Source organism: Podarcis bocagei (assembly GCF_964188305.1).
Source record: "Podarcis bocagei genome assembly, chromosome: 1".
NCBI classification, from domain to species: domain Eukaryota; kingdom Metazoa; phylum Chordata; class Lepidosauria; order Squamata; family Lacertidae; genus Podarcis; species Podarcis bocagei.
In genome coordinates, this window is record NC_138125.1 from 35,242,889 (window position 1) to 35,270,163 (window position 27,275).

Below are 27,275 nucleotides of genomic sequence, written 5' to 3' on the forward strand. Positions count from 1 at the left end.
AAATCTTACCAAATTCAGTTTAGAATTATATAACTTATCTGTCCCAAACAAACAAAGATCCATTCATCCAGAGGGTATACACAATAATAAATCCTTGATAACTGATTTCAATTAATTCCAAGGAAGTGATACATTTGATATAATTCTATGTCATATTGCAAACAGCTGCTAATTCAGATTAGAGAGGAGAATTCAGATTAGAGAGGAGTCTTAAGTGCCATGCAGTGTGTGGGTACTTAAAACTAGGGTTGGGAGGAGGAGTTCCAAATTCTTCTGTTCTTTGAATTTTAGTCATGATTGCCAATTGTTCAGACTTCAAACAATTGAAAAAGACACATGTAGAGCGTCCTCCCTTGCTTGCAGCTTGGTCTGTATAGCTGGAACTTCCAAATTTGATGTTTGATACAAACATCAGCTAAGGATTTTTGTTGCCATTCTTTAAATTAAACCAATGAAGCTGTGTCAGCTTTGATCATTTCACAAAAGAAAACTCAGTCAGTAGTAATTTGAAGTGCCAATTTGTCTCCACTTCTCAGGTGACGTTAGAATATCCCATACAGACACTTGTTGGCTGGGGATAAGAAATTACAGTGAAGCATTTTTGTAGTTCCAAAGCACATTTCTTTTATGGCAACATTGTTCTTGCTTGAATTAGTTAGCAGTTGAAGTGGATGTCTAATGCCAACAAGGAAAAAAATTATGAAATGAAAAAAGTAGTTGGAAAACTTGTGAATATCTGATCTGAAAGCCCTGAGGTCCTGTAATTAAAGTCCTGTAATGATTGCTCTACGTATTTATTGACTTCTGCTTTTGTAGAAAATTTTACAACTTCTCCCAGAAAGAATTCATCAAAGATGGCAGTTTCACAGTATTGGTATGTATTGGTAATATGGTAATGGCACTATCATTTTTATTAATGTAATCAGTATTCTCAAGCATCAAACAAATGCTAACACTGCTTTATACAGTGTTATCTGCTGTCACGTCTAATTAGTGCTCTTGGAGAGAAAAATATAAATGTCATGGATTGAAGGGAAGGAGTGGCTGAATTGATGGCCTGGGAGCTAGACCAGACCTCAAAGTAAAATTATCCAGCCCCTGGCATTTTGATAAACTTTAATTAGGGTCTGATTAAAAAAGTTTGATCACTGTGTTTCAGTTGCAGGGGGGAGAAATATTTGCATGTTCCAAGAATTAGAGATATCTTACATCTCTTGTAAAATTAGTGATGTAAAACATCTCATTTTGGATTTTATATCTAATGCTGCACTGTGCCTGAGGGCTTATCCTCCATGACTGCAACAGAAATGTGGACACTTGGGTGGGTGGGGAGGGCCTAGTTTGTGTGGCAAAATGCAGTTCTGAGAAACAGAGCCGTAGTACAGAAGTTGGCCAGCTGGGGCTTAGCGTACCCAATTCAAAATGTTTCTTTTGTTTTGTCACTGATTAAGATAAGGAAAATTCCATGTGTTTGCTACTTTGCTAACTCATGCACACATTAGTATGTAAAATTGCTGGCAAATGCTGCATATATTAGTCATGTTTGATGCCTCTGCATAGCGTGTTACAAAGGCACAATGAATTCATTAATTGATGGGAAATTCATGATTGGAATTGAAATTAAAATATAATTAACATACATATACTTAAAATTATAATCAACATGAATTATGCATGTTTCGTACTCCCACAGAATCCATCCAACGCTGCAGTGTCTTCTTTAATTTTTTGATGGCAAACTAGCTATTACTTTTGCTGAATGTGATAATTGGTATTATTTTATTGTTTGTATGGAGAAAAGCATCGGTCCAGTTTGATTAAATGGATAGAGAAGGTGAACTTTTCTCACTTCTGGCATTAAGCTTGTTGCCAGAGGGCATGAAGGCTCACCAAGAATAATCAAGAGTTTGCCAAGGACTTGTTCTGAAGACTTTATTAAGTCCGACCGAGGGCTCTCACACCTTAAAATGGCAATGAAACAACAAATACTGAATGTGTGGTTTTTCTTTTCAGGATTAATTTTAAAGAAATTACTTCACACGGGGAATTCTTTAAAGGTATGACTGATAACCTTCTTGTTTTTTCTTCATCAAAGAAGGGGAGGGAGGTAAATAGTATTTCTAATGTTGGGCCAAATCTTTAGAAAGCTATTTAAAGGTGTCTCATTGACTGTAATTGAATTGATCTAAGAGTTGTATCAGCACTGGGCTCAGGTAACTGTTGAAATTGTAAATGTTGTCTGTAAATGTGAAATTAAAACCTTTTATCACCTTGTTCTTCAAGATTCGTCGTGAAGGTGTACGTCTCTTCCTCTTGTGGTTGCAAGCACTTCAAAATAATTGTAGTAAAGAACAGCTATGTATGTTTTCTTGTTTAATTCCTGGATTTCCATCACCACAGTTTGAACACGGGCCTCGAACACTAGATAATCTCATTAATCCTGTGCTCAGTGTTCAAGAAAGTAAGTATGTAATGGTCATATGCATCCAGTATATTTGTGATTAGTTGTTGGCACCCGACTGCCTCAAAAGACAGTGGAGTGTGCCTCCAGGGGTGAAGTCAAACCACTGTGTTAGCAGCACAGAAGTGACCCCCCCCCCCAGGGTACAAGCCTGGGCAGTATGTATGGACGTCCTGGGCTGCCCAGCCTCCACTTTTGGCCTCACTGGTGTGGCCCAAAGGAAAGCAGAGCAATACTTTGACACCAGCTTGGCTGCATGAGTTGCCAGAAGGAGACGTACAAGGCACCATCCAACCATCTTAGGGACTCCACTCCAGATTTGTGTAGGGTTTGCTCCTTAGCCTTTACTTCTCCTGAAGATGTCGCACAAGGCAGTGGAGGTTTAGGATCAGAGCTTTTCTTCTCCTGGATAGGCTACCTTCCCACGTTGATGAGTCCCATCTGCCCCTCACTTCTCTCTACAGCATGTGCAGAAACTGCCTTCTTGACCATTGGACTCACAGGTGGTCTCAACTGCTCAATCCGCCGGAGGCTGTCTTCGCACGCAGGGGAAGTCCCTAGCTCACCGAGGGTTTGAGACCCATCAGCTACCATCTCCTGGTTTAACCAGCCAGTCCAAGCTGTTCCCGAGGTGTGGCCGCTGTCACATGCTGACAGCTTCTAGGAGCCACAGGTGAAAGCTGAGTGGGGAGTGGGGACCGAAGTTGTACACAATACCCCAGAAGGAGCATGATGTGTCCCCCACCAGAACTACTATCCTTTCCTTACACACACCCCACTCCCCTTGTCATTAGTAATGCAGTCCTAAGCATATTTACTCAGAAGTAAGGCCTATTGGGTTTAATGACTGAGATGGAGAGCATATTGCAATCTTTCACTTGCGCTTCTGCACCCTTGGAAGGAATTACCATTGAACTTAGTGGATCCTCTTTTCCACCTGCTGCCTTGTGTGTCCCCAAACTGCAGTGTGTTAGCCATTGGGTAGAAGGAGGGAGCACGTCCTTTTTGATGATCCAGCCCTTGCTGGACTCCTGGTTTTTCAAGTTATTTCTACCTGAATCAGAAGTAACTCAATGCCTGGAGCTCTGGGGGGAAGGTGGGATTGCTAGAAGTGACCTGCACATATCTACATAATGGATGTTATGTTGCAGTTCATTCCTATCCCAGAAGGTTGGTTGATTCATAGTTGAGCACAGTGTTAAAATAGTTCCTTAAGATAGAAACGGTATTCCTTTATTGTTCTTCTATGCATAGTTTTGTGTTTACTGATAGAAGAACGCTCCCTGCTTTAAACAAAGGAAGCCTTGTGCTTATGAACATAAACTGAGAACAATCATGCATTAGCTTTCATAATGTATTCATTTTATTTATTTATTTGAATTTAAGACATGTATACACTGTAACATACCCAACCTGACAACCTGAATATTTATTATTTGAGCAGCACAAGTGACTGTAGAAGAAATCACTCCACTTGTCCCCCCACAATCAGGAGATAAAGGACAGGACGATCTAACAAGCTATTTTTTAGAAGCACTTTTGAAATACATAGTAATTCAGGTAAGTTGTGTTGCCTGCATTTACTTGAAAAACTGATTTTCTAACTAATATGTAATTTCATTATTGTCGACTGCCAGAGATCCACTCCATTCCATGTCTTTCTCATTGTTTCTATGGATGAATCTGGCACAAAGCAAGCTTTGCTGTCTCCTCCTTTTTTCCTTATTTACTCTCCAGTATTGAAGGGTAGATATGAGAGTACAGTGCAGTTTTCTGTATCTTTTCAGTTCATGTTTTTGTCCTTGCAGCAGGTAATAAAAAGGAAGGTGAGTGTATGGAGTGCAGAAGCTGCTTCCCTTGTCTCTTTCTAGCTGCCTCTCCCTTGGCTCCTCTCTTCTGTTTCAGGAAAAATGTAGTGGCAGCAGAGTATCAATTCCTCTGTTCCAACTTGCATGCATCTCAGTCATATCAAGAGACACATGCTAAAATCTTGTACAGTGAAGGATCTGGAAGCTGGGCAAAAATGAAATTATAATTACTGCACTATTTCAGCACAGTTTTAGGAACACATTAACATGCAGAGACAGAAACTGATGGAGAATGGGTAGTTGAATATAAATAATATTGATTCCACATACCTGTTACGTTGGGATGTACTGCTACACTCTTTTTGCCTCCAGAATACCTGTAAAATAATCTAAAAATCATTTTTGTAGGTCAAAAGCCTGGAATGGAAGAACAAAGAAAACCAAGAAAAGGGATTTTCATTCTTATTTTCACATTTTAAGAAATACTACTTGCCTTATATTTTCCCAAACATGTGTAAGGAGAGCAGCTTGTATAACCCTGTACTTGGTAAGCATTATTTCAGTATCTGTTAGTAGCCTTCACCATTTGTAATACAATGTATGACACAGGGGCACAGACCTTCTGTGCTCTTCTTCTGTAGGATCAGGTTTTATATAATGGTAACGTTGCAGAAAGCCTATGCCTAGCTTTGCCTATACCTAAACTAGCAGCTCTACCCTCCTGTATCTGTATTCTTGCTAGGATTTGAATGGAAAAACTTTAGCTGGTTTAGTGACCTATTCTTAAGCATCTTTTGAATACAAATGCCACTTTCTTTGCATTGAGAGGAATTCAATGCTGCAATATTACGATTGTTCCGTTAGCACAAGCATCTCTGCTTGCCAGATGGAACAGTCTCCCCTCTCCTCCCCCTGTACGCTCTTGTGGATTTTGTCCTGGACCCTCAAAGACAATTTTTTTGGGGGGAGGGGGAATGCGGATGGAGGAGAGGTCGAAAGCCCCTTTATGCTAATAGGACTTGTTGCTCTGGCTCCTGCTAGTACAACTATTCATCTTAATCTGGCCCACTTTGTTGTAGACTGCAGTAAACTTTGGGTTGTATCCAGCAAAGTTATCCCGTTTCTGCCCCTTCCTTTTCTCATGTGCCTGCATGTTACCCTGCACATCTGCTGCCGAGAGTTGCAGAGAAACCAGAACACATTTGGGGAGTATACTGGGGGACGAGAGGGATTGGAAATTCGTTACAAAAGCAGAAGTTCTCGCACAAACAGGAATACTTCATTGGGTGCAACCCTTTATTTCAGTAACGCTGGTGATAAAGTTGTCTCTCGTGTTTAGAACAATAATTCGTAAACTAAACCATTTTTGCCTCTCTTTGGGTAAACTCTTCTTTGTCTGCGTAGTATTTGTAATTGTGGTTTTCTTTGTACAAGGTAGAAAGTGATAGAATCCATATCTACTCCACTACCCAGCTTTATTACACTGGACTATGCTAGAGATCCCAGAAGTACCTAGAGTGTTAATCATGTACGCAGCTGCTTTCCTAAGTGGTGGCCCTCTTGTGGCAAGTTGATCAATGTTCAGCAACATCTTAGCACATACATATGACTACATTCTAATAAAATGAGTTTAATCCTGAGGAAATTTAAGGCTGCTATATTAGGCTCTGAACCTCAGCACATTTACTTGGAAGTAAGTTCTCTTGATTTCAACAGATTATTTCTAAGTAAGTGTGCATAAAGAGTTTCAGCTTTAGTTTGCTTTGCTATATTTTCCTAATTGTTTAAAGTCTCACTCTTTAATAATATAGTGTTTAATAATATTGTTTGAAATTAATGTGAAACATATATAGCCACATTTTATATTAGTAGGTGTGGGGTGGAAGCATGGCATTTGAAATTATTTGCTCTTGTACAATTAAATTTCTGTAACTTTTATGTACTGTTTCAAACTTTTGAGGCAAACTCCATGTAATATCTTTCTGTCTCTCATATATATATATATAGAGAGAGAGAGAGAGAGAGAATTGATTTGTTTGGATGGGTTTCATTGCAAAATGTATTACATCTTAGTAATGCCTGGTGTAACTCCTATCTAGTTGTATAGTGGCTAACTACTTTTTAATTAAAATTCCTTCATCATCACTTTTTTTTATGTACCCAGAAATCTGAAATGGGTATTTTGGCTTTGATTGGATGCTTTCTATCCCCTTATTATTTAGAAATTGTTTTCTTCTCTATAGAGATACCGCAGACGAGACCAAAGCCACATTATGTAATGATAAAGAAAGATGCTGAAACCAATGAAGCAATATATTGCACAAAGGAACCCTTCCTTAAGGCCAGGGTTATTGTCATCCGATGGTTGGTGTCTTTCTGGCTTGAGCCAAAACCTCACGCAGGACCTCAGATTCCTGGAATGGAGGGTGAAACTGTGCCAAAGAATATTCAGGTAGAGCCAAAAAGGTGATTTGGGTGGAACTGAATAGGGCTGAGACAGATCCTATTATTTTACTTATTTCGCATTTATCCCACTCTCCTTTGAAGGAGCTCTTGAGTGGAAGGTATGGTTCTCCTCACAACCCTGTGAGGTAGACTAAATCCAAGCATGATAAGTCCAAGGTCATTCGGTCAGCTTTGTGGCTGAATGGATGCTGGCTTTGATTTAAGCACACACATCCCTTGTGTATTCACACTTGATTTCAAATCATGCCTCCTACACTTTAGTCATTGCGGTACAGTTTATTTATTTATTCCTTTATACCAACAATAATATAACGCGCTCTCAAAAATCAGGGCCGTGTACAGCAATATAAAAATATTTGTTAAGCCATTAGAAGCAGTACAGACTGGCGACTCAAGAAAACTGTAAACAGCTTTGTAGTCCTATCAGTATAAAAAGTCTTCAAGAGGTCCCTGAAAGTCAAATCCTGGATGAATGCCAAATCTCTACTGGAACAATGTTCCATTGTCCAACTTCTGGTTGACACCAGTGCTCTTCTGGATGATCTCAGTGATGTAAGAGCTCAGGCGGTCCTTAAGGTATCCTGAACTCAAGTTGTAGAGAAATTTGTATACCAACTCAAGAGGCTTGAAACAGGCTTGATAGCATATGGGCAGTCAATGTAGATATTTTAATGCTGTCGGCTCTGTCCCCGCCAGCAGTCTAGCCACTGCATTCTGCTGCCCCTGGAACTTCCAGATCAGGCCCAAGGGCAGCTCCACGTAGAGCACATTGCAATAATCCATTGCAATTATTGTTTGGGGAGACATTAAACTTCTTATTTCATACTTTAGCCAGTACACCACACCACCTCTCAGCAGTGCTTTCTCACAGTAAAACCGTTTAACCTAGAAGGTCAGGCTGTCATAAGTATATTTTCATTTCTGGTTTCAGAGAGCAGCTGCTAGCCTGGTTTCTAGAGAAGACAGCAAAAACGACAGTACTGACAGACCTGATAGAAATGCAGAGCCAGAACAGTCTCATTCCAACACAAGCACGCTAACTGAAAGAGAACCCAGTTCCTCCAGTCTTTGCAGTATTGATGAAGAACATCTAACGGACATTGAAATAGTTCGCAAAGTGTTTTCTTCAAAGAGAAGTAACGTTAATTTTCTTACAGAAATCTTTCGTCAGGTAAATAATTCCTCTATTTCTAAAAAACATGCATAAACTTCTCTAAAATACTCATCCAGAGAGAATTAGTAGTTGTCATAACCCACTAGGCATTTGCCTATTTACAAGTTTGCTTCTGATTTTATTTAAAGAAATGCTCTCCCCTGTAATATCAGTGTGTGCACCATCATCGTTTTTCAGATATTGCTGATAAATATTTGCACGTAGCTTGGCATAGATTAATGTGAAAGTGTCAAGCATCTGCAGTTTGGTCTTGCTAATTGTCAGTTAAGCTTGCCTGACTTTCATTGCTCTTACGATTCCTAGCAACCTCTACAAAAACATGTAGAAAGGGCCTGTTGGCAGACTGGGTAGCAGCCCATGTTTACAACATGTTCTGTACACTTGAACTCACACATTTTTGTGCTTTGTGTTTTTCCTTCCTTGCCCTTGGCTGCCCTTCCAGATGTACATTTGAAAGTCCTGTATTTGTTCAAACCAAATTTGTCTATATACTTCATTTAAAAAATGAGAAATGCCTTGAAAGAAACGTTTCAGAAGAGCTGGATTCCATTTGTACAATTTTGGAATAGATGCAGACCAGCATTGTTAGCACCAACTGATATTTTGATGACATTTTGTTGAACTATTAAGTCTTCCAAAGGACCTAGCCATTTTATATAGTACAATTTTCTATCTATTGCTGTTGGTAAATGGATATGGAAATAGTATATATTCTTCTTTTTATATTTTTATGCACTGTATTTCTATATTTGTCTGTATATCTATTCAGGTAGTAAAAAATACTTTAACATGAAAACCAGTTGAGTAGCTTTTAGATCAATTCTTTAAGATGAAGTGTATGAATGCTAGAATTGTTGTAGGGGGCACTAATGTTCCATGATAAATGCTATGAGCTTTCCCCCCTCCATTAGGCATTTTTACTGCCAATATGTGAAGCAGCAGCTATGAGGAAGGTGGTAAAAGTATATCAGGAGTGGATCCAACAAGAAGAGAAGCCTTTATTTATGAAAGAACCAGAAGAAGTTTTGTCATCAAGTATAGACTGTGATGAAAATATTACAGAACATAATTCATCAGAAAAGGGAAAAGAAAGGGAGGAGGTAAACATATCGGAATTTCTTCAAGTTGTTCAGTTTCTAGTTTTACAAAGTAGCAAATGTACTTCCCATATCTCCACACAGCAGCATTTTCTTACATTGCAGATTTTGGAAAAGAGATTAGCGAACAATGAGATGTAGACTTAAAACAGTCTACTGTCAATCATATTTGATTTGACTTAAATATGCTAGGACATATCAAATGATATCATAGAATAATAGAGTTGGAAGAGACCACAAGGGCCATCGAGTCCAACCCCATCCAATTCAGGTGGAATCCAATTCAGGATTCCATCAAACACTCTTTGGTTTTGGCTTTCTAAACAGATGTTACTTTTTAATGCTTTGTCAGTATTAAGTGCACTTTCACCTTCTTCCTTTTGTTGGGAATCAAGCTGCACCATAACGATTTACTTGAATCTGGCTTTTCTCTCTCTCGTGGTGTCTATATGGCATTCTTCATCATCTGGAAAATGATTGCTGGGAGTTTAAGGATTGCAGCATTAGCAGTAGTAAAGGTTACAAGACTTCATGGAAAGAGACAACCCACACGTCAGTGGGATCTGACTTCTGCAACCGTAAGAAAAAAGAGGTGGCAAGTAATCAAAACCTGAAGCCCACAGAGTGGGGAAACCAACCTTCTAAACTGCTAGGTCAAAAGATTAGTAGAGAAGGAAGTTCAGGCTTTAAAACAGGAATGGGAACCCAGATCTAAATATCCTACCCATAAGCCGCTCACCACTTGTCTAGAAGAGATCTGTAGTGTAGCTGTGCTGACACTTGGATTAAACGCAGATACTCCAACTGGAGTTAGTGGAAGTTTTGTTCCACCTTATAATAAAAGAAAGTGTTTCCAAAGGATGAAGAATGTCATGCCTTCAAAAAAAATAAAGAGAGAAAGGAGAAATGAGAGTATTCTCATTTTTGGCTCTTTTTGAACAGAGAGAATGCGGAACTGTGAATTGTTTAAAAGCAAAAGCTGAAAATTTCCAAGCAGAATATGAGCCATCCTAGTATGGGTTAAGCAGGCCCTCCCACTTGCTCTAGGCAGAAAATTGTGTGCCTAAATTTCTGCTAGGAAAGGTTCATTCATGGCAAGTACCCATTGTTCCATTCCACCAATTGCTTGGTGGAAGAGCAGAAGGGAAGGCGGAACGTAATTCAGCTTCCTGCTGCCCCTCCAAATAGCTGGTCCTTAGGCCTTTTCAAGGGCTGCACAAGCTTCCCTCCAGCTTTATTATTGGGAAGGAGAACCAAATGTGCAGCACCCTTTCTGTATGCCATGCCTCATCAAGCTGGGTTAATGTGTGAGACTGAAACCATATCTATGGGAAGTTGGAAAGAAAAAAAATCCCTCCTGTATGTTTTAGGAAATCGTGGGTAATTCTGGTCCTGTTCGAAATCCAAGCTGGACAAAAAATGGTTGTTATCAGGAGATTCCCCATAAAATAGCTGACTTGGATGTCATAGAACAAGGCATACGAGCCGGGGTCCAAGCAGTACTGCAGGTAAAGGATATATTCTCATTTCATTTTTCCATCTCACAGTGAACATTTTCCAAATATATATACTGTTGCATGCCCTGTAACCTTTGCGTAATATTTTCTTCTGAATATAAATATAAATGAACGTATGTTGCAGTGCTAACAGTATAATCCTATACATTATTTCCATTTTTAGCAAAGTTGGTTTATTGAGTTAATAAAACACTGTTTTCCACTTGATATTTTGTTCCACTGAAGTTCTCATATCCATAGGTTTTCACACATGTATCAAAATGCATTGCGGTTTCTAGGATGTTGCTGGTGAATCCAAACCAGTCTGTATTAAGCCATACATGAAAGTTTAATGCTATTGACTAGATTTCAGAGGGAATGTATGTGTTGTGCACTTGAACTGTGCAGCTTCCTCTTATGGCAGCAACATTCTGCACATCCCACAAAAAAACACCCACCACCACTACCCAAAAAAGCCCCCTGCCTGTTACGAAAGGAAAACTGACAAAATCCTCTAGATTCACAGAGGATTTATGTTTTTGTCCATAAAAGGACAGGATGGTAATTAGATTAGGAGGAGGGAGATGGAAAACTGCAAATAATAAATAAGTTGAATGGGCCACAGTTCATATCAAGGCAGTCTCAAGGCTGGCAACTCTCCTAATAGCATAATATATAAATGCAATTACTCAGATGTCACAGAAAATAAACCACAACTAGAACTGAAGTAAAATCTTTGACTTTATGAAGCATTTAAATAATTGTTGCCACTTACTAACAATTTAGATGACTAGATTAGGTTAGTAGATAGTGTCTACCCAATGCCAATTTAGTGCAATGTTTCATAAACCCAAAGATTTTGTTTTAGTTCATGTCATGTTTTATTGTGTATGACTGATTTATTGCATTTCTCTTCAGCTCTGTTTACAGTTTGCAGTAGTCATTTGTTAGAAATATCTATCCAAATGAAGTTATAACCTCTGTTTCTGGATCAGAGTATAATTTTAGGATCACTTGGGCATGTTCCATTGTATTCTGTTGGCTCTAACTTTGAGTGCCTAGTAAGTCTAAATGTTCTTCAATGCATTTTATTCCAACTGTGATAGCAAGCAGGTGTTGAAACCACTCACATTTTTCTCAGCAAGTTTCAGACAATTTTAAATTAAATCTAATGTTTGCATTTATGTTAAGTATCACTTTATGGAATATATGCAGAGACATTTGAGTATCTTTCAGGGCCCCATTCTGAGCTTCTAAAATGTAAAAAAAACAAAACCACAACCCTGTGATTTGTACTTGTGTTTGAAGTGTTTTTCCACTCATTAAAGTATGCCAAATTAGACTTTATTCAACTAACCCTGATGACATCCCAGTTCTTCTGCGGTAGTAATATGATTAATCAATGCAGCCAAGTTTAGCTGAATTCTCAAAATAATGGTTCTTATTTCCCTTTAATCACAGGTTTTCATAACAAATTCCTCAAATATATTTCTTCTTGAGCCAGCAAATGAGATTAAAACACTTCTGGATGAACATACGGATATGTGTAAACGCATTCTTAATATCTACCGTTACATGGTAGTGCAAGTAACCATGGACAAGAAGACTTGGTAAAGTGTTTGTTTTTTATAATGGGGTTACATTGGTTTATTATTATTCCTTCAAGTAATACTGTATTTTTTGCTCTATAGGACACACTTTTTCCCTTCTAAAAAGTAAGGGGAAATGTGTGTGCGTCTTATGGAGCGAATGCAGGCTGCGTGGCTAAGCCCAAAACCAGAACAGGGAGACGGAGCACTGCGCAGCACTCCGTCTCGCTGTTCTAGCTTGGGGATGGCTGCGCAAAGCCTCTGCAGGGCAGTGGGGTGAAGGCACCCCGCTGCCCTGCGGAGGCTTCAAAGGCTGTCCCCGAAGCCAGAATAGCGAGAGGCTATCCCAGAAGCCAGATCCCTCTTGCTGTTCTGGTTTCTGGGGTTCAGAATTTTTTTCTTTTTGTTTCCTCCCCCCCAAACTAGGTGCGTCTTATCGTCCGGTGTGTCCTATAGAGCGAAAAATACGGTATATATGGGTTATCTCTACATGGCCAGGAAGCTTACTTGGTGGTCTTCGGCAAATTACTTGTGCTCTACCTAATTTATCTACAGTATTCTTTCTTGTAAGGCCAAAATGTGTGTCATGTATGTCATTATGAGTTGGTCTGGAGGAAGGGCATTGAGATGCAAATAGGATGAATACATAATGTAACTATTAAGTAATACCTCCTAAATTCCTGGTGTGCAAAGTCAGCATTGTTTGAGTTAAGTCCCCCCCCCCCGCCCTGCATAGAAAATGAAAGAAGCTGGAAACTTAGTTCCTAATGATCGTGAATTAATAACCTCTATATAGTCAATGCAGCTGCATAGTGGCATGTGTCAAGTTCCTTCACTGTCTTTCTGTGGATGCTAGGAGACTGAGGGTGGAATACATTTCCAGAATCCTCTTCGACTTCCGTTTCACTGGATCTGGTTTGAGTAAGATGTCAGGAGGAAAGTAGCAACAAATAGTAAAGGCCATAACTTCAGAGGGATCAGTTAAAAGACTGCCTTTGCCACCAAAGTGCTTCTCACGAATAATGCTAAAAGGTGCTTGAGATGCTTAAGAAAAATGTATATGAGTCCACATATTATACCAAGTCTTATGTTGCTTTTCAGGGAACAGATGCTGCTTGTGCTGCTCAGGGTCACAGAATCGGTACTGAAAATACCATCTCAAATTTTTCTACAGTATCAAGGAAGAAAGAATTCAACATTAGCAGGAAGGCTTGCTGGACCTCTTTTCCAGGCAAATGAATAAATATTAATTTTATTATTGTTCTGAGTCATATCAGGTTGCGTTCAGCTCACCTAAGGTGACTTTCACTCAGCACTGCACTCAGATGAGATACCTGTTTACTTACTTAACATTTTCATAAGCCACCTTATAATGCAAGCTCTTTCAAGATACATATAATATTTTTTTAAAAAAAATGCCATAAATTACAAACCAGACAATAAATCATTATGCATGTGAAGTTCAGTTGCACGTAAGAATCACTACTAAATATATAGACATCCCACTTTGAACATTGCATTGATTTTGTACTAGTAATAACTTGAGGATTTCATGCACCTAAGGCTGCATTTCTCCCTGTATGTATCCTTAGCTTATTATTTTTGCAAAATATATTATGTGATCCGTGGAGATTTGGACTACTAATGTGATTCTTGAGAGTCACTATCAGTGTAAGTGAAGGAGACGGATGTGCAAGGTAAACACATCTTACATCTTGAGTTTGACATTTAAAGCTGTTCTAGAAAGATGAGGAATTGGTAACATCCAAATAGAAATAGGGAGGGAGAGAATATGTGGTGTTATGGCGGAACAGTAAGTTACACACGTGTGTGTGTGTGTGTGTGTGTAACAGAAGCTTTATGGCTACTTATGAAAGAGAAATTTAGATTTGGGAAGAGATGATTTAGAGCAGAGACATGGGAGGGATAAGGGTGCTTATCTCCTCTATTATTTTTCTGCTGTAGCTCTTTGTTCCAGGCTGTTTTCTCCCACAAGGATTAGGACACTTATTTTTAAAAGTAAATACATTTCTGAAATCAGATACAGCAGAAACTCAAGGGTAGAGAAAGGGATAAGCAACTCCTCCTCATCACCATTTCTCCACTCCCAAAGCAGTTTAGTAGCCATCAGATTTTTCTTACACACATGTTTGTAAAATGGCTGTCTCTCTAAATTAGGTGATGAAGTGCTTCTAATATATGAGGTTAGGTCACCTATAGTGGTGATAAGCTGTGAAGCTTCTTAAAATCCTGTTTGGATAGCATTAGCAAACTCTGCTAATAAATAATACAATAAAAATGGATCAGTCTTTCATATGAAGTGGATTCTCAATCAGATCACTTTGTTAATGTGCTTTGGTGACCAGGGGCAGGAATGTAATGAACTTGGAGTGAATATTCCTACATGAAAATACAGGGGGGGCCATTTAAGACAGTGTGCAACCTTTAATCCCAATAATGACAGAACTTGCAGGTGGAGAATCCTTTATTTTTATATATCTCTATTAATGGTAGGGGAACCATTATATGAGTTTATACTTCATCATTCCTTCCAGGCTCTGACGCTTTGTGGTTTACATTTTCTATTCTTTGTTTTCTTTTGTTATATTTCTTTACGGGGGGTGGACAAAGCAATATATATATATATATATATATATATATATATATATATATATATATATATATATATATATGCAGGTTTTGGTGTCTTCGGGTGTCTTCCCGTGTAAGAGTTGGGGTGTCTAGGCGACGTTTCGACGAGGTCTCACTCGTCATCTTCAGGCTGGTGCTTTCGGCTTCTTGTTACTGGAACAGAGCAGGATCTCAGTGTTTGAGTTCCTATAAATACTGTTGAGGGGGTGTGGTGTATAGCCTCCAACGTTCTGGGCAGAGAGGAAGTTCCCAGGTTAGTGTGTCTTTTCTTCTTTTGTTCATTAATTACTTGAGGGATATCTTGAGTGATTTCTTGAGTGATATTCTGAGTACCACTTAGGAGGGTCATTAGGTGTGGATTAGTTGCTAAAGCTTTCGTGTCTTGACCTCTTGACCTTGTGAAGAGTTTTTTCTGAGAAGATGGCTGTACTGCACTTAGTTGTGCTCTGGCTTGGCTTCGTGTATAGGGGCGAGCTGTGGTTTTGTGCCCTGTGCCAGCCAGATCTGTGTAGGGATTGCAGGGGGGTGCAGCATCCGGAGGTGCCACTATGGTTTGGCTACTGGATGGTGTCTGTAATTTATCTGTGGAGAGGGTCTGGGTTTGGGTCTGGTGTGGTTGATTGGAGATGGCGTTCTGTGTGCCTCTGGTTCTGGTGTCGGTTTTTGTGGGGAGGGCTATTTTCCAGATGTCTGGCAGGCGGGACGTATCGTCACGCTTGTTCATGTTGTGAGGGTGTTTCTCTATCTCGATGGCTTCCATGATTATTCTCTTGTGGTGGTGTTCCATGTTAAAGAGCAATTTGGAATCTGAAAAATTAATTTCGTGTCCTGTTTCTTTCATGTGTTGGTAAAGAGAGGAAGTTTTTTCTTCTTTTTTGACGGCATTCTTGTGTTCTGCGATACGTGCATTTATTCGTCTGTTTGTTTGTCCAATGTACGTGGAAAATAGCCCTCCCCACAAAAACCGACACCAGAACCAGAGGCACACAGAACGCCATCTCCAATCAACCACACCAGACCCAAACCCAGACCCTCTCCACAGATAAATTACAGACACCATCCAGTAGCCAAACCATAGTGGCACCTCCGGATGCTGCACCCCCCTGCAATCCCTACACAGATCTGGCTGGCACAGGGCACAAAACCACAGCTCGCCCCTATACACGAAGCCAAGCCAGAGCACAACTAAGTGCAGTACAGCCATCTTCTCAGAAAAAACTCTTCACAAGGTCAAGAGGTCAAGACACGAAAGCTTTAGCAACTAATCCACACCTAATGACCCTCCTAAGTGGTACTCAGAATATCACTCAAGAAATCACTCAAGATATCCCTCAAGTAATTAATGAACAAAAGAAGAAAAGACACACTAACCTGGGAACTTCCTCTCTGCCCAGAACGTTGGAGGCTATACACCACACCCCCTCAACAGTATTTATAGGAACTCAAACACTGAGATCCTGCTCTGTTCCAGTAACAAGAAGCCGAAAGCACCAGCCTGAAGATGACGAGTGAGACCTCGTCGAAACGTCGCCTAGACACCCCAACTCTTACACGGGAAGACACCCGAAGACACCAAAACCTGCATTCCTGTACCCGTGAAAATCTACGAAAGCATATATATATATATATATATATATATATATATATATATATATATATATATATATATATATATATAAAAAATGCATGTAAAAAGTAATGTCAGATGTACTGTGGCAGATGGGGACATTTTTATTGAATGAAGTTGCTTATGGTTGAATGTTCCATTTAGAATTTCAGGCCAGCTGATTGAAGCATCTGGTCCTTTATCTGTTCCTTTGTTCTAATTGATTGAGGCTTTTTCTTACAACTTAGTTTAACTCCCCCAAGGCCCATCCAAGTTTATCAGTTGTTAACAAAGAAAGGAGTGAAAATAAACACTTTAGTTAAAATGTATTCTCCACAGTTAACATAGCTATGCTGCTCTCTTATATTTTTACCGTGTCTTAGAATGATTTGAGTTCCCTAACTCTCTTATGTTGCCATGTGATAAATATTACTATATTCACTATCTGCATGTTTGTTTGTAGACTCTCATAGTAGCTTGGATCAAGGCAAATCTAAATGTGTACATCTCCCGAGAACTTTGGGATGACCTTTTGTCAGTATTGTCATCATTGACTTATTGGGAAGAGCTGGCCACAGAGTGGTCACTGACTATGGAGACTCTAACAAAAGTATTAGCTAGAAACCTATACAGCTTGGATCTCAGTGACCTCCCACTGGATAAACTAAGTGAACAGAAACAAAAGAAACATAAAGGCAAAGGTAAGGCTGACAGGCTTCAGAAACTAATCTAATTTAAAAATGTCTGTTAATGTCTTGTATGAAAGGAAGTATATACAAATGATCATTGCGTAAGAGGTGAGGTGGAAACTGCACTCATCCTTTAAAAATATGTGTGGGAGAGATATTGAAATATCCTTAACAATGCTTACATTTAAGTACAAACTACATTAGGATGTGGTATAGTAATCATGCTTGAAGGCCAGTTTTATGACCCTTCAATTAATTTTTAAAAATCCAGATGAATCATCCTTTTGAAGAGTTAGTGCACATTTGCCCCACATCCAGTGCAGTTGCTGATTATGGCTTCAGTTTCTGGTTTGGCTACAGGCAAATAAATCCCTCATTAAAGTGGAAGTTGCCCATAATGTCACAATGCCTGAAATTCTGAGGAGCATTGGGTCTGTTTCTGAAAATATACTTTGACTTCTTGGGCAAAGCTGCAGGCTCATATACTCATGAAATAAATAGTCTACAAGACAGGACTGCAGTTTACCACTTGATGTGGAGTCCTCCTTGGGCATCAAATCTGCTCTTAGTAAACGATTAAAATAGACCTGGTGCCAGGAATGTGTTCTGTTTTGAGTGTGAGGCTGGAGCCCTTGCCACCTGCAGACCTACTCATGAGTGAGCACTCTTAACATGATTGTAGTTACAGGTGGTAGCCGTGTTGGTCTGCCATAGTTGAAACAAAACAAAACAAAACAAAACAAAACAAATAAAAAAATTCCTTCCAGTAGCACAAACACAAACGCATCCATTCTTAAGGAAATCAGCCCTGAATGGTCACTGGAAGGACAGATCGTGAAGCTGAGGCTCCAATACTTTGGCCACCTCATGAGAAGAGAAGACTCCCTGGAAAACCCTGATGTTGGGAAAGATGGAGGGCACAAGGAGAAGGGGACGACAGAGGACGAGATGGTTGGACAGTGTTCTTGAAGCCACAAACATGAGTCTGACCAAACTGTGGGAGGCAGTGGAAGATAGGAGTGCCTAATGTGCTCTGGTCCATGGGGTCACAAAGAGTCGGACACAACTAAATGACTAACCAACAACAAGCACCTTAGAGACCAACTAGATCTGAAGAAGTGTGCATGCACACGAAAGCTCATACCAATAACTAACTTAGTTGGTCTCTAAGGTGCTACTGGAAGGAATTTTTATATATTTTTTTTAATTTTATTTCTTAACATGATGTTGCTGTTGCTACTGCATATGCCAGACTGGGGATGCTTACTGTCTTTTGCTCTTTGAAAGCGCAGATGGCATACTAATGATTTTTTAAAAATTTGAACCAAACTTAGATGGTGCCAAGAAGCCCACAGGTGAATGATTAATAGTAGTAAATAAAGTAACAATTTGTGTTGTCTCATAGCAGGCATAGTTCTGTCAAATTATAGGGAAGGTTTATAAGCCTAAATGTTCAGCACAACAGTAGTAATGGTGGCTTGTAACAGAAAGCAAAGAACATTATGTAGGTTTCAATTAATGAGTCCCTTCACAAGGACTTCCACTTATGTGATGGGGCTTTCCCCCCTCCTCTGGCTACACTCCTGAAATTGGCTTGGGGTGGTGGGAACACCCCCAGAACACACGAGGGGAGATCATTCCATCTGGGAAGCCAAAATGTTTGTCCTGATGGAAAGATTGCCTTAGCACAACATTGAATTCCTCCCAATAGATTAAATAACTGGTTGGTATAATTGGGTGTGGCTTTAGTAGTCAGATTTAAATTAAAGAAGATGGAACACACACACATATATATTTCTCCATGGGGAAGCCTTTGCTTATTTACCCGAATGATACTCAGAATAAATTGTGATTAACATTCCTTTTTATGTTTTAGATAGTTATCTACAGCTTGCTTATATTATAGATCTTTCAATATAGAATTGAGTTGACACCAAAAATACAATTATTTTTTAAATACTGTTTTGGTAGTAATATGTATTGAGTTATTTAATTTAAAGCTGGATGGAAAACATAATGATCACCATTGGTAATTATTATTATTTCATTTCATTTATACCCTTCCCATCTGGCTAGGTTTCTGTGGGATGGGCAGATATGTAATCATTGATATGTTCTGTCTCCCCTCTACCTTTCAGGAGTTGGGCATGAGTTTCAAAAGGCATCGGTTGATAAGTCGTTTTCAAGAGGCTGGAGCCGTGATCAGCCTGGACAAGCCCCAATGAGACAGCGCAGTGCAACAACTACTGGATCTCCAGGAACAGAAAAGGCCAGAAGTATTGTGCGACAAAAAACAGTTGGTATGTAATAGAGAACATAGATGTTACACAAAAAAGTCACAAGGGAAATTAATAGACCCAATGCACGTAAATAACTTTCTACATATGCTTTGGGTGCGTCACAGCTAGTAATACATTTTTGTATGTAAGTCTGGGCAGTCTTGTGTGGTGTGAGATGAAGAAGTAATTGCCCTTTGACTGTTAGAATCAAATTATTTTTACAGATATACCCAAACATGTGGTCACTATGCGCTGATCCTGTGATCCATTATGTATGTACCATATAAGGATTTGTCTTATACAACTGAAATCTTGTGTAGATTTCATCATAGACCCATTGCAAGCACAGCATCTACAGTTGCTGCTGCATGTGCAGCTACCCCTACTTCTGATGGCATGCTGTATAGATACCTCTGTTTCAAAAGACATCTGTTATGGACAAATTTATGAGCTAGGCTAGAGCATAGCATCCTAGGATGTAAGGAAAACTGGCAAGATCTTTTCTAGTAGCAAGTGTTTCTGTGTGTTTCAAACCAGAGTTAGCTGGCTTTGCGTTCTAGCACACCTGTTACAAAAAGAAAGAGCTATAGCTAAGGTGTTAATTGTACACAGCTTGTACGATATCTGTGAGGTAGCAACCGACCTTGGAAGGATCCCAGACAACCTGAGACCATCTCCGGCATACATATTTTATTTCATTTCATTTCACTTCCCCAAACTTTTCAAAGCTGTCACTCACACTATATATGGCAGTATAAAATAATACAATGCTACAATCAGCCAGCCAGCAGCTTAGCCATCCTGGCACAAACATGTAACCTGTTCTCACATTTCCAGTGCTAGCTGAGTTTTATAAATACCTGTCTTTTCACTATTGATCTTGGAATGTTCCAGTCTAAAACAGAAAGCTGTGCCTCTGCATACTTCTCATTTTCTTATTTACATGACACTATTAGCTACTTTCCCCCAGACATATGACCCTTGGCACTAAAACTTTAAGAAAGCATTTGATATGAGAGCAAATTGATTATTAATAATTAGGCATATCTGAATCTCTAACAATCCCCTCCCCTTTGTTGCTTGTTGTCACTTGTGACAGAGTTTTGTATTAATTGCCAAAGCACCCCCCCCCCCGGCCAGGCTTATTGATCTCTCAAATGCAGTAATTTCTTTCCTTAGTTGACACAGTGCCTTCATAGAATGTGCATATACTATAATTGCATTAATACCAAACAATCTGGACCCCCACAGTTGCAGCAATTGGGTGAAGTGCAAGACTTAATATCCTGGTATTAGTTGGGCTCAACCATGAAGAATTTCCTACCAGGAATGTTGTGTGCTTTTCTTAATGAACTGTCCCTTAGTCCTTACCTCCTTTGCTACCCTGTCCCAAGTGTAGGACACTATTGTTAAACTGAACAGCAACAGCCACTATTTCACCCACCTCTGTGCCTACATCCATTCCAAAACTTCAAAACTTCTCCAAATGGAATCACTTTAATTTGATGTCTTCCGTTTCACATGTCTTCAGTTGTACCACTTAGTGCAAATTCCTTTCCCATTCTGTCTTTAAGTTTTTCATGATAAATGCATGGGTCTCCTTTTTTCATTCCAATTTTCAAAGTGTTTTCCCCCCTTTACCCCCAAGTCATGCACACCCGCTCATCAGCCGATGTCACTGGTGTCTGCAGCTCATGAGCAGGACCCCATCCTTTAAACTAGTGAGAGGACAAAGGAGCCTGGACAACGCTGGCTTCTGTCTCCTCTCCCTGCCACCCTCTTAAAGGAAAAACGCAGAGCTGCTTCAGAGGGTGCTTTTGCCAAGTGCTTCTAGGCAGTCCACATGCTCCTGTCCCGAGTGGTTCAGGCTGGAGTGTGGTGACTGTCTTAAAACACTTTGCAGGTTCCCCAGTGCCCAACTGCTAGAGGTGTGCAGGGACTGCCCATATGTCAGACGTGTGATATCATAATGTTACTATGTGATTGACAGGTGGGCAGGCCCCTCACACCTATCCATGAGGCCAATCTTGATAAGGATCTGGCCCATGGAACCAAAAAAGTTCCCCACATTTGATATAGAGTGTTTCACTAAAGGGAAACCCAGATGTGAGACCTGAAACACTGTTACGGACTTACTTGTGTTTAACCTGAAGCTCATAGGACTTTATGTCCCAGTGTGCATCCATTAACTCTGATTGTGTACCAGATGTTAGCATAGCAGTTTGTAATTGAGGCCGTTGTACAGCCACAGAGACTATATATCATGTTTGAGGCTGCTGTTATTCCTTATTAAAAAGGTAAAGGGACCCCTGACCATTAGGTCCAGTCATGACCGACTCTGGGGTTGTGGCGCTCATCTCGCTTTATTGGCCGAGGGAGCCGGCGTACAGCTCATGTGGCCAGCATGACTAAGCCGCTTCTGGCGAACCAGAGCAGTGCACAGAAATGCCGTTTACCTTCCCGCCGGAGCGGTACCTATTTATCTACTTGCACTTTGACATGTTTTCGAACTGCTAGGTTGGCAGGAGCAGAGACCGAGCAATGGGAGCTCACCCCGTCGTGGGGATTCAAGCCGCCGACCTTCTGATCGGCAAGTCCTAGGCTCTGTGGCTTAACCCACAGCGCCACCCACATTAACCAAAGTATGTTGCATCAAAGCCACTGAAAACTGCATGTCCACAATGATGGCTTAAACACAGGGGTGAACTCAGTGGAGACAAAATTCATGAATGATGTGCTGGCAGGTGTTGTACCAACACAATCTGCTCTCCCGGCATAACAGTTTATTTCACTGAACTTTGGGGAAATCTGGCACCATGAAATGGTTCTTCCCCTTTCCACTCATATTTGTGCAGAAAGCAGAGACTGTGTTTGAAATCTGGGGTACATTGGCAACCAGAGGCAGATCCAGTTTAAATTCTGATTTCTTTCTGCATCCCATATCCTTTGGTTGACATCGCCACAGTATGGCCTCCTTCAAAGGACTAGAGATGACAACACATTCTTTATTCTTGGTCACTTTTGTGTAGGCTGTGAACAAAACTTTATCTCTATAGCTGTTTCAGCCATCACAGTCTCAGTCGCATTCAGGTACTCTTGGAATTTCCTCCACATGGCCCATCTTTCTGAGTTTTTGGGAGCTTTTCTTCATTCCTCCTCGGATTATGAGACCAATGCCCTCACGTGGCAATAGAGACGCAGGTGGTAGTCAACCTAGTGGTTGTCAGGATGCATTGGTGTTGGCCCTATAGTTGGTTGACCCACCTCTGGAGTAAAAACATAAGTTCTGCACATACATTATGTATCCCTACCTTTGTCCTTTGCTTATGGGTGTTCCCCAGATGCATTCCAAAAGAACATGGAAGCGTTAGGTAAGTTCTAGACTAGAGCAAAAGGAGTAGACCATACATGAAGCAAATGGGTGGCATTTTCTTAGGTATTGCGTTCCTTTAAACTTGGCACCATCATTGTTCAGAGCACCCTGAGACCCAGTAATATGCAGAATAAACAAAAATAGTGATCATAAAAATACTAAGAATATTTATCAATGGGTGAGGTTGCAACAGATATAGATATATAATATATATGAAGCCTAATGAGAGAAAAAAGAAAAGTGAACAAAAGGAGTCAGGGGAAATGTATTCATTTTTTCTGAGGTTTGTATACAAATAGCATACACGTTGAGGGCAAAATCACTCAGATCTGTACTGAACTTGTTGCCACAGTTGAGTTTCAACCTGGTCATGGGCATAGGTGGGCCACCAGTGCTTCTTGGCTGCCATCCACATCCTCTGCAGGAGTAGGAGGATCAGACCAGACCTGCACAAAAGTAAGAGCAAGCATGGTCAGTATAAACATAGGATCTCCCCCATCCAGGCCCCTGTTCCAGTCCATGAGGCCCAGCTGTGAGGGACTCCACTCCCATGCACACACTGCCTTGTAAGGTACAAGCATTTGTTTCTTGGAGCTGCAGTATGTTTCCACATGCATCATGGGCCAAGGGTCAAAGGTGAGCCTTTCTACTGGCCAAGCTCTGCAGTTACTTGTTGGAGGGTGGCAGGGGTGTGAACTGTTCTCTGCCCTCTTGTGTGAGAGTTTGCCGGGTGGCATGGTTGGTTCCCAGACGGCTCTCCCATTTCCCAGACTGATCTTGGGGGTAGGTGGGCTCCATGAAGGCTTTTCTGTGTGCGGGTTCCTTGCTCGCTGGAGGGCTGGTTCCAAGTGCCTGTTTGAGAGTGAAGCTCAGGAGAGAGATGTGAATAATAGCTGCATTCCCTCCCCTATGCTGGGGAGGTGGGCTTTGCTGAAAGTGCAGCTAAAAGTTCCCTTGTTTCTGTCTTTGCATAGTAGTCTGTGCTCAGTGTTCCCGGGGGTGCAGAGTGTTCTTCCTCCTTGGTGCCCATTCTCCAGAGCCCATCTCTAGAACCCAAATTCCCTGCATGAGGAGTGTGTGAGGCATAACCCTGCGCCATGCAAGGTGTCGTGTTGTTTGCGTTTGACGCATGCTGAGTTTATATCCTGCTGGTGCTGTGCGTTGATTTGCTACAGGCCTCCTCAGCACCTGGAGCTCTCCCATGCTGCCATGGGTGTAGCTAGCAAGGGGGAGCAGCTCAGTTTTCCCAGATTGGTCCTGCCCCACTGTTTTCTATGGGACGGGTCTGTCTTGTGCCAGCCACTTGATTAGTGGATGTTCCATCTGTTTGCAGGGCCACAGTCATGGCCTGAGGGGAGCGAATGTGACAGCCAGGCACCCTCACCCCCAGCAAACCTCTTTCTTGCCCTCAACACCTTCCATTTGGGGATATTTTGCCAGGTGGGTCAGTTGTAGGAATAATGATGATGATGATGATGATGATGATGGTAGGATTTACTTCCTCTTCAACTACACCTTTGGCTGATTAACATCTTATACCCCTTTTAAACATGTTTGGGGAGGGAGGGTTATTGGTGTTGTAATTTTATGTTGTGAACTGCCCTGAGATCTGTGAATGAAGGGCGGTAGACAAATTTTATAAATAATAATAGTTCTGCCCACTGGGCTACTCATGGGCAGGGGAAAGGTCTGCCGGTAAAGGGATTTTCCACTGGCGTGGATGGCTCTGCCATATCCTAACTCACTCCAGCCCAATGAGTCTGGGTTTGGGATTGCACAGTAAGTCTGATTATCACCAAAAACTATTGAATGTTAACTTGGCTATATAAAGCTAATATTGTGGATAGAACTCATATAACATGAATATAGTTAGTAGGCTCTTCAGATGCACTGGGCACATGAAAGTCGTTCACTCACTTCAGCTATGTAATCAGTCCATTTATAAAAAGTCCATTTATAAAAAGATTATTCAGTGCTTTAAATTAAGGAGGAATTTGCGCTTGAATTCTTTCAGATTCAAATGGAATGAGCAGTGCGAAACTCAGAAAGTTATTGGGGATGGTGGAGTCTGGATTGTACTAAGTTGGATGTACTCAAGTTAACAATGCAGTCTGGTTTTGCATTTTAAGATTATGATGCAGAACTTTATGATCTGAAAATAGAGACGATGTTTGCACTTTCGTAACCCCAGCAAATCTTTAATAAAAACACTTTTTTAAAAGATTATGATGCAATCAGGAGCAGTAGTCTGTGCTGCAATTTATAATCTTGTAAGGCATTGAACTACAAAGCCATTGCTTAGAATAGATACCAGGGGATAATACCAGTGTAGTAACTTAGATCCAAGGAGGGCATATGTTAGGCAGGAAAGTTGGATTCTCACCTTGTGTTTAAAAACACTTGCTTTGTTTTTCTGCCTCCATGTTTTAATGTTTCCATTTAGATGGCATGTTTTGCATCCTTTTTTGCTGTATTGGTATATTTTAGTTAAATGTTATGCTTCCTCAGACTTTTACAATTTAAGACATCTTTGCTCTTTGTTTGCTTAAAAAAACTGAATTGTTTAATGTTCTAAATTTATTTTCTAAAGTAATTCCTGCAATTACTTAAAATAATGCTGTTAGGAAATCAGTAGAACTCATTGCTTGAGGATATATACATACACACTCTTAAGCTATTCAAGTCAATGATTTATTTACATGGAGAAAATAATATGTAACTCAAGCTGACCATTGATACAGTTGCAGCTATTGGGAAGTGATCCCATAAACATACTGGCTGAAAAATGTGCTGCTTTGAGCTAGTTGCTCTTAGTTCCCATTGAAATAAATGAAACTTAAGTCATGAGTAACTCGACCCAATGGAACCTATGTTAAGGTAACTTAGGCTGCAATGCTACACCTGCTCACCTGAGTGTAAGCCCCATTGAACTCATGGGACTTGCTTCTGAGTAGATGTGTATAGTATTGTACTGTGAGTCTGAATCCAAAGCATATCAGTCACATGTTACATTCCCTTTACAGATACCTTGACAGGGATGGAGTGCAAGTGAGGACATATTTTTAAATGTCTGGACCTGTTCATGAAGCTTCTATGACCAGAAAGGAACCTAGTTTGTTTTCATTCTTTGAAGCTCTTCAGACTAAAAGATGCTCACTTAAAAAAAGGAAACGTTAGATCAGAGCAAGTGCAAGACATGTGCTTTAACAGTGCACAATTATATACACTCTTTAGTGTTCATGCCATGGCCTTCAGCTTGTTGACATTTTTCAACTTGGGAAGAAATTCTATTGAGCTCAGTGGTGCTTCTGAGAATACACACCTGTTAGTGTTTTACTTTGAATACACAGTAATTGTAGTTGTCAAAATATAGGCATTATTGCTGTCTAGCATTTTTTAAAAATCAACTCAAAATGTTTTATGTGCCCACTGATTATTTTTTTCCTTACAGCTCTGCCAATATCTGCCGTGCTGAAATGTTTTAATTTAAATTTTCTTCCTTTTTATCTTTGTTTTCTCTGTTGCTGCTTTTTCTGTGACACAGCCTTTCATTATAGTCACTCTTCTTTTTTTTCCTTCCCCACTTCTTTCTTTTCCTTTTTCAAAGCCATGAGAAGCCGATCCATTGGTGAATGTGCTCTGCCATCGGCCTATATACGCAGTGCTAAAAGTGCTCCTGTTCTGATCCATACTTCCAAACCCTTCTTGCCTGATATTGTTCTCACTCCCCTTTCTGATGAGCTTTCAGGTAGTGCCACCTCTGCTAATTTCTGCACCCCCTTTTCACTTTTTTAACCCTTCTGCTTTCAAAGACTGCATAATCACTACATTTTTCAAAGTAAAATATTTAGGGGTGGGGAGGAAATGGGGAAGAGATGAGAGTGGATATTTTGAGTTTTGTGGTATGCTATATTTACAGCTCATTCTGGAACTGTGAGAAGCTAGCGCTGTGCCAATTCCTATAGAAGTAATGCAATGTTCTGCTTTACAGCTGAATTTTTAAAAAGTTGATTTGACACAAATATCTGAGATATATTGTTGAACTAGGTTTTCTACATCAAATGCCAGGGCAGAAGGACGAAGAAAAGATTTCTCATTGACAGTCTTCAGCATGGAGAGGTTGAGGATATTTTCTATCAGCGCTGTTTGGTCATTGTATTTTAATTTACCGGCATCATAGCCTTCTCCTTTTTATTATAATCAATGTCTTGCTGACTATGTCAGTAAATGCATAAGAATTACTAAAGAGGGGTTTACATTAGTAAATACCACATTAAAAACTCACCAGTAGACCCAGAAAAAAGTATGTTATTACTTATAACAGTATTATAAACACTTAAGTGCTAACTGTTGTGTATGTTTCTTTTAAAAGACACAACTAGCTGTTCTTCTGTTAACAAAACCCTTGACCCATCTCTAGAAAAACAACATTTTTTAAGCCCCCCAATGAACCATATTATAATAATGATTTTTAAGCTCTGTTCATAGGTATTGTGTCAGTGATAGACAGCCTCAAGAAATGCTTCACAGCTATGGTGGGTTTTCTGTTGAAGCAACCACATTTTATCTCCTGTGCCACTGAATC

At 40.2% G+C, this 27,275-nt stretch overlaps 1 protein-coding gene across 13 annotated transcripts in view; it reads left to right on the forward strand.

Moving 5' to 3' along the window:
• The window catches only part of RALGAPA1 (Ral GTPase activating protein catalytic subunit alpha 1), a 140,403-nt gene that overhangs the window by 20,196 nt on the left and 92,932 nt on the right, over nt 1-27,275 (forward strand). For 9 of the 13 annotated variants that reach the window (XR_014011374.1, XM_081207277.1, XM_081207285.1 and 6 more), the window contains exons 4-17: nt 817-874; nt 2,014-2,057; nt 2,284-2,461; nt 3,906-4,021; nt 4,678-4,816; nt 6,513-6,721; nt 7,667-7,906; nt 8,821-9,009; nt 10,377-10,514; nt 11,964-12,112; nt 13,193-13,322; nt 16,813-17,050; nt 19,177-19,338; nt 26,298-26,438. Coding sequence is in view for 12 of the 13 variants with exons in the window: in XM_081207277.1 (XP_081063403.1) it covers nt 817-874; nt 2,014-2,057; nt 2,284-2,461; nt 3,906-4,021; nt 4,678-4,816; nt 6,513-6,721; nt 7,667-7,906; nt 8,821-9,009; nt 10,377-10,514; nt 11,964-12,112; nt 13,193-13,322; nt 16,813-17,050; nt 19,177-19,338; nt 26,298-26,438 (2,131 nt within the window). In the remaining variant the exon portion in view is untranslated. The remainder of the gene's footprint in view (nt 1-816; nt 875-2,013; nt 2,058-2,283; nt 2,462-3,905; nt 4,022-4,677; nt 4,817-6,512; nt 6,722-7,666; nt 7,907-8,820; nt 9,010-10,376; nt 10,515-11,963; nt 12,113-13,192; nt 13,323-16,812; nt 17,051-19,176; nt 19,339-26,297; nt 26,439-27,275) is intronic. The other 4 variants (XM_081207286.1, XM_081207279.1, XM_081207278.1 and 1 more) reach the window with 1 other exon arrangement.